Below are 7571 nucleotides of genomic sequence, written 5' to 3' on the forward strand. Positions count from 1 at the left end.
TCAAGTTTGGATCCCTCATCCGATACTATAGCTCCCAGATATTTAAAGCTACGGACTGTCTCCAGTTTCTTGCCATTTACGGTAATGTCGGTGCTGATGCCATTGGTGTTATTTGTCATCAACCGGGTCTTTTCTGCACTGATCTGCATGCCATATGACGTGGAGGCTTTTTCAAGGTGCTTTACCAAGTTGACTAGCTCCTGCTCTTGTCTAGCTAGGCCGTCAATGTCGTCAGCAAAACGCAAGTTTGTAATTGTCCTGCCTCCGATGCTGACTGTTCCTGCATGGTCTTTTAGTGCGTCATCCATCAGCTTGTGGCTTCAGTCTATTCAGGAGAATTCTTAGCATGACCTTACTTGGATGACTGATCAGGCTGATGGTACGGTAGTTTTGGCATAGTTGTAGGTTGCCCCTCTTCGGGAGAGTGATGATCAGGGACTGAGTCCAAGGTGATGGCCACTCTCTTGTCTGCCAGATCTTGTTGCAGATGATGAGCAACATATCAATCATGGCCTCTCCTCCTGCCTGGACCAGCTGCGATGAAATGTTGTCCACTCCTGCCGACTTGCCTTTCTTCAGAGATTTTACTGTGGCTTCAACTTCTTCCCGTAGGATAGGGTAGCTGTCATTGTTGGTTGGTGCATGGACATCTAGCACCTTGGGATCTCCTATTATTGTGTGTGTATACAATTTGGAACAATACTCTGTCCACCTCTTTTGAATATCTTGTTTTCCTGTTAGACATTTCCCTGCTTTGTCTTGGATGATAGTAGTTCTCCCTTGTTTCGAGCATGTCAGTTCTTTCACAAGCTGGTAGGCTTTCTTGCTGTTATTTTCCCGCAGGTTTTCTTCGATACCTTGGCATTGTTCTTCAATCCATGTCTCTTTAGCTTTTTCCATGCCTTTTTTTTAACTTGCTGGTTAACTTCTCTGTATAATTTTACACCTTCCGCCATATTCTTTTTTTTGCTTCAGTTATCTGCGTTTGTCGCATAGCTTTAGTATGTCAACTGTGACCCAGGGCTTCTTTGTTGGTCGGTGTTTGCCAAGGATGTCGCTGGCTGTTTCTGTCACGGCAGTGTTAAATCTGTTGATCAGAGTGTCTATTTCGGGGTCCTGATTACCAAGGACGAGGAGTGGAGCAAACTTTCCCCCTATCGTTGCTCGAAAAATTTCTGCGATGTTGGGGTCCTTGAGTTTTTCAAGACGTGACCTGATCCTTTTGTTGCCCTGGCTTTTCATCCTTTGGAGGCGTAGTTTGAAGGTCATCGTCGCAAGCTCATGGCCACTTCCGACGTCGGCTCCTGGAAAGCTCCTGGTCTTTGCGATGTTCGCACTTGACTGGAAGCGTCCTTTGACCATGATGTAGTCGATCTGATTGTGGTATTGTCCGCCTGGACTGTGCCATGTCCAACGTCTACATGGTTTGTGTTGGCCAAATGTGTTCACCACCTTCAGGTAATTATATTTGGCGAATTCTAAGAGCCTTAAGCCTCTTTCGTTGGTTTCATGGTTGCAATATTGGCCACATGTCCCCTTCCAGTTCTTGCTTGCGTCCTCTCCTATCTTTGCATTCCAGTCGCCCTGCACTACAATGATGTCTTTCTTTGGCGTCTGGTCTTTAACTTTTTGCAGTTGATCATAGAAGTCTTCAATTACATCGTCATCGTAGTCAGTGGTTGGGGCATAGGCTTGGATGATGGTGATGTTAAAATGCGATGCCTTCAGACGAATGGTAATGAGTCGACGAGAGACTGGTCGGCATCCCATGATGGCATTCGCAGTGTCTTTGTGAATGAGGAATCCAACTCAATGCTCATGTCTGACTTCACTGCCACTGAAGTAGAGTTTGTGGCCTTCTGGAGTAGACGTTTCTCCGAAGTTTTTCCAACGTACTTCATATAGTCCAAGGATATTCCATCGTTATCTCTCCATTTCGTGCGTTAGTTCTTCAACTTTTCCTGCTGCTCTCAGTGACCTCACATTCCAGGTGCCAATAGTGATATTGTTTCTGGCACGTCATGATTTTGGTCCATCAGTAACATATTTTTCGCCTCCGTCCTGATGGCCAGCAACGGAAGGTGCGGACTTTGTTCCGGGCGACGACCGAGCCGGTATAAATTGAGTTGTGGTTGTCATCTTCGTGTAGTGTGTCTTGGGCAATGTCGCATGGCGGAGCCCATCCCTCTCCATGCCAGACCACATCCGATATCCTCCATTTAGGTGGTTCGCCTTGATCTTGAACACGTAGCCGTTGAGTTCATGAGGGAACTTCATCCGCCTTGGCCGGTAACCTGTTTCGTGAAGGTCATTCGCCCAGTGATGCCGTGTTAACATCACCCCCTCACGGGGTTTAGCATGCCTGCTAAGGCGAGGTTCCGGGGTGTGGCGCTTGGAGCCAGCACGTGAGAGATTTAGGAGATGGATGAGGACCAGTGATACCTGTCCACCCTACCAGGTAGAGTGCAGCAGCCAGACATCAAAGCTGTTACCCCTATCTAGAGCCCTATTACATACAAAAATAATTAATCAACATATATTAACTTGATTACATCATAACGTGACTGGCTTAATGACCCCTTTATAGAAAGCTAAGCTTTTGAGCAGGGACCTATAGTCAACAAAATACATACATTAACAATATGGCGAGGTAAATAACAAAAATATTACGTTTACACAAGGGATGGACATACTAATATGCAGCAAAGAATCACATCCCATTGATGATGACAGGTAGAGGGCAAAAGCAAAACACAATAGAGGAGAATGGTCGAGACTCAACAAGGCGGTTACAAGTAGTGTGAAGGAGGACAAAAGGAATTACATCGGGGGGAAGTGTGAAGACCTAGAGCGTCACAAGAACAACTCCAAGGCAGCATTTGCAATTGTGAAAGAAATCACAAAGAAAAGAATACCAAGACTGGACGTAATTAATGATGAAAATGGCAAAACACTGACGGGGAATGTAGACATGAAGGAAAGATGGGTGCAGTATAGTACCAAGTTGTTTGCTGCACAGGAACAAGTTGACACTCAGTGGGAGGAAAGTGATGATATGGAGCCCCCTCCATTAAGATCAGAAGTGGAGCTTGCAATGAAACAACTGAATGATGGCAAGTCCCATGGCTTTGACAACTTGACTTCCGAGATGTGGAAGGCCACAGGTGAAGAAGGTATTGACCTGATGTGGCGTCTCTGTTGCAATATCTGGAATAATAGGGATTGGCCTTAGGACTGGTGTAGAGCTTTTTTTATACCATTGTCAAAGAAGGGAGATCCGAAAGATTGTGCGAATCACCGAACGATCAGCTTGATTTGTCATGCAAGCAAAATACTTCTGAAGGTGATTAGCAGAAGAATGAAAGTCAAACTGCAAGCCGAGATCTCAGATGAGCAAACAGGGTTCCGTGAAGGTGGAGGGACAAGAGAACAGATTGTCAACATTCGAAACATATTACAGAAATGCAGAGAACGCAAGCATCCCCTCTATTTGTGCTTTATAGATTATAGCAAAGCATTTGACTGTGTGAGCCACTCTCAATTGTGGAATACAATGGCAAAGATTGGGTTCCCAAGTCACATCATTAAACTGATCAAAAACCTCTATCATGACCAAGAAGCAACAGTGAGAACAAGTAATGGCAATACTGGTTTGGAATTGGCAGGGGAGTACGTCAAGGCTGTATATTGTCTCCTAACCTTTTTAATATTTACTCTGAGGACATTATGAGAAATGCTCTGGAAGGATTCAAGGGGGGAGTTAAGTTTGGAGGTAAAAAGATCACGAACCTAAGGTATGCTGATGACACCACTCTCGTTTGCAGCAGCAGAGAAGAGCTGATTTATTTGTTGAATCGCATCAAACAGGCAAGTGAAGAGAAAGACCTTCTTCTAAACACCAAAAAGACAAAAATAATGGTTGTCGATAGAGATAATAATAACACTGACTTCACCGTAGCTGGAAATAAGATTACGAGTAATAATAAGATAAAAGTACAGTAATATGTCTCACATTTGCAAGAGCAGAGGCCTATCTCTCAATCTGAAGGTTCGTCTGCTTCTAGCAACTTCTTCCTCTATTGCTACTTACGGCAGTGAGTCCTGGGCCATGACAAAGAATAACAGAAAGGGAGTTGATGCCTTTGAAATATGGTGCTACAGGAGGCTGTTGAGGTGTCATGGAAAGATAAAAAGACAAATGTGCGGGTCCTGGAAAAGATTGAAACAGACTTGACCATCAAAAGGGGAATCATGGAAAGAAAACTCAACTATTTTGGGCACATTGTTAGGAGATCTGAAAGTGTTGAGAAGCAAATACTCACACTCATACTAAATTCATTGCGACAGCACACGTAGTTGTTTCGCAATAGACTTCTACATATGGCTATGCACGTTAGCGCATGTTTTTAAAGCACATAGATCTAGACTACACTCACCAGTACCACAGACACACCATCCCAGGCCGCTAGGCCCGGCGTTCATGAACAACAACACACCGTATACCGCACTTGCAATGCGCCCCAATGCGCCCGCTGAATCACTGAAGTCTTCGCTCCTATACTTTGAATGGGTATTGCAGGCGCCGCGCGCACGATCATCCACCACCATGCTCCCCCCAAAATGCACGACTGCACGTAGTATACTACTAGTATCAAAACAGTAATGACGGCGGCCGTGTTGTTAAACAAGATGGCGGCGGACGGACCATGTGCGCGAAAGTGCCTATCCAGTGTAGTCAAATTCAGTGAACTTATGAGTAATTGCGTACGACATGCAGCGCTGTGTACGGAGGCTATGTGATAAGGCGGCATTCCCTATAATGTACTTTTATTTATCGTTTCCCCGTAGCCTTTTGATTGTTTACCGTAACGCCGTAACAAGAGCATTAAAACCGTAAAAAATACGGCGAAACCGTAACGGTTGGCATCTCTGATTACTGTAAGAAGCAGTCAAAGGAAAACGGGGTAGAGGTCGTCCACCAATATCTTGGACTGATGATATCAAGAAAGTGTCTGGACAAGGATGAAAGGTGCAACACAAATTGCAGGTGAAATAGTTGCATGGCGTACTCTCGTGAAGGCCACAGCAGCGCTTTACAGCGCCACCTGAAGTTGACGATGATGATGATGATGGACATACTAAGCTAAAGAATATAGAACACACAAATACTCTCACACATGCGCGCGCACCAACACAGATACACAGCAAACACACTGACGAGTAGGTCCTTAGTTAACAAAAACATTTGATAATGAGAAATTATTAAGATACAGAGACAAAGTATGTCAGTCTTTCAAGTAGGTGCGTATCTATAATAGTAATACGCTAAGGCTCCGCGGGGGGGGGGGGGGGGGCATGACGTCTCCGCCGGCCTTTGTATTCTATTGTTTTTTAATGAGATCGCCGACCCAAGTTGGTGCGGCTATCTCCTCCTGAACCCTGCCCTCGGGGTACCCGTGCCCGGTGCCGTCGTCCGCGGGAGAGTCTACTCTATCGAATTGGCTATACTCCGCCCGAGGTCCTCCTCCGTGTCGACGGCCAGGGCGAAAACAGACGCGACATGCATAATGCAGGATATGCGTGACGACAGAGATACCTCATGGATATTCAACATTGCATCCGTAGACACACGACAGACGACGAGCAACTCACATTAAGTTGCGTATTAAATGCACGATGCACACGGTCGGGCTTACCCGAGTAAAGCATCTTTCTATAGGATATCCTTTGTAGTAGCTGCACAAGCCACAGAGATACACACGAAGCTTCGATCCCGTCCACGTCCAAACTTAGAGACCTATTTCCATCATGATTGCCGCGATTTTGATATAGTTTTCGTGAATGGAGGTATGAAATCAAAGCTTATTTTGTGATTACTACGGCCATATAGTCTAGACCTATACTAAATTTTTATTATCATTTTCTAAAGGAAAGTTTTCACAAGAAAACCATTGGACTGACAGTTTAGTCGCAAGCTGCCTTCATACAGTGCAGGGCTTCTGTTCAGTGTGTGTGAGTTGAGACGAGCTTGCAGGAAGCTCCAACACCGGCACCGAGCACCGCAGGCGTCCGACGCCTGCGGCGCCGGTGTTCGAGCTATGGAGTTACGCTGTAGTGTGTGTGAGTTAAGCTGAGCTGAGCTCGAGTCGAAGAGATTTGCCACTTTGAAATTGTTATCTGTTGGTTTGCATCATTATTGCCGCGATTTCAATATAGTTTCGTGAATAGATTTACGAAACCTGAGCTTAGAATTAGTAAAAGTATTACTCATGTCTACGTTTTTAAACGACTACCTGATTTTCTTGTGAAAATTTTACTTTGAAGAATGATTATCGAAATTCATGGTCAGAAATAATCACAATCTAGGGTCTATTATGTTACAGTTCTTGCATCAAATCAATGCATGAAAACTTAGTTATTTAACTAGAATTTTTTTTTTTTTTTTTTAAATAGGCAATTATGAAGTAGGTAGCCTGAAACCTGAGCCTTCTAAACAAATCTCAACAAAGTGAAGGCCTATATCCTTTGATGAATTAATGAAAAAGTAGCCCCAGAAAAAAGAGCCCCCGAAAGTTGAAAAAAGTAGCCCACGAAAATTTTTCCAAAAATTTGAAATAGAGCCCCCGAAATGAAAATCTTAATTTTCTGCCTGCGCCCCCCTCCAGAATCCCGCGATTTCCGCGGGTCCTGAGTTGAGTGTATATATAATATAGGCGTGGGGTCCCCGGGTTTCAAGGGGCCATAAACCCCAAAAAGCTCAGGGGTTACGTTCTTCAAAGTTGGTGGGGGGGGGGGAGAGATCAGATTGCAGCGAGTTGAGTGTATAGGCGTGGGGTCCACGGGTTTCAAGGGTCCATAAACCCCCGAAAGCTCGGGGGTTTTAGGCGTATAATTAGGGTCAGATGAGCATATTTTTAATACTTTATTTGTGACACTTGCGGGTCACTAATTGGCGTGGGGTCAATACGAGAGTTGCATAGTGTTGCGTACCAACTACGCTGGCCTACATTACTATATGCTGAGGGACGGAACTGGGTACGCAAGATGAACGAAAACAATTCAACATGTTTAATTTTTTTCGCGTACTTTCGGCGTAGAAACTTGACGTAGAAAGTACGCCTTTTTACATACGCAACACTACGCTACATGCCTACGCAACAGTATGCTACCCTACGCCAGATCGACAAAGCAGTAAAAGCTTTCCACACAGTAAGCAACCATAAGCAAACCTGTACGCCAGCCTACGCATAACCTACGCAGGGACTATTTTCTCATTAATACGTAGCCTAATTTCTGCGTAGTCGGTACGCCACACTACGGAACTCTACGCAGTTCCAGTGGCTTGAAGAATAACTACCGGTACAGTTGGATCGTTTTTTAAATTTTTATATAAGGCCAAATTTAAAAAAAAACATGTTTAGCGTCCTGTTTTTTTCGAAAAATGGGAATGAGGAGGCCCTTTTTTTTTTCTTCTTTCAAAATGGCCGCTCCATACATTTTCCCTGACATTCGGGCTTTTTTTCAAGATGGCGGCCGACAATTGTTTTGTTTTCTTTTTTTAATATCAGAAA

At 44.5% G+C, this 7571-nt stretch overlaps 2 protein-coding genes across 2 annotated transcripts; both read right to left on the reverse strand.

The window, feature by feature from the left end:
* Positions 1–300: 300 nt before the first annotated feature.
* LOC105439301 lies at positions 301–900 on the reverse strand. Its single transcript, XM_011668129.1, has one exon. It carries the CDS (start codon positions 898–900, stop codon positions 301–303), a length of 600 nt encoding a protein of 199 aa, XP_011666431.1.
* A 75-nt stretch (positions 901–975) lies between these two features.
* LOC105441418 (craniofacial development protein 2-like) lies at positions 976–1770 on the reverse strand. The gene has a single exon (XM_011672511.2). The coding sequence runs from the start codon at positions 1768–1770 to the stop codon at positions 976–978; it is 795 nt and encodes a 264-aa protein (XP_011670813.2).
* Positions 1771–7571: the final 5801 nt, after the last annotated feature.

Source organism: Strongylocentrotus purpuratus, unplaced genomic scaffold, assembly GCF_000002235.5.
Source record: "Strongylocentrotus purpuratus isolate Spur 01 unplaced genomic scaffold, Spur_5.0 spur5_scaffold_1, whole genome shotgun sequence".
NCBI lineage: Eukaryota > Metazoa > Echinodermata > Echinoidea > Camarodonta > Strongylocentrotidae > Strongylocentrotus > Strongylocentrotus purpuratus.

Bases quoted from the DNA above. Each gene is read 5' to 3' on its own strand.
- LOC105439301 (XM_011668129.1), bottom strand. From the start codon at position 900: ATGGAAAAAGCTAAAGAGACATGGATTGAAGAACAATGCCAAGGTATC.
- LOC105441418 (XM_011672511.2), bottom strand. From the start codon at position 1,770: ATGGGATGCCGACCAGTCTCTCGTCGACTCATTACCATTCGTCTGAAG.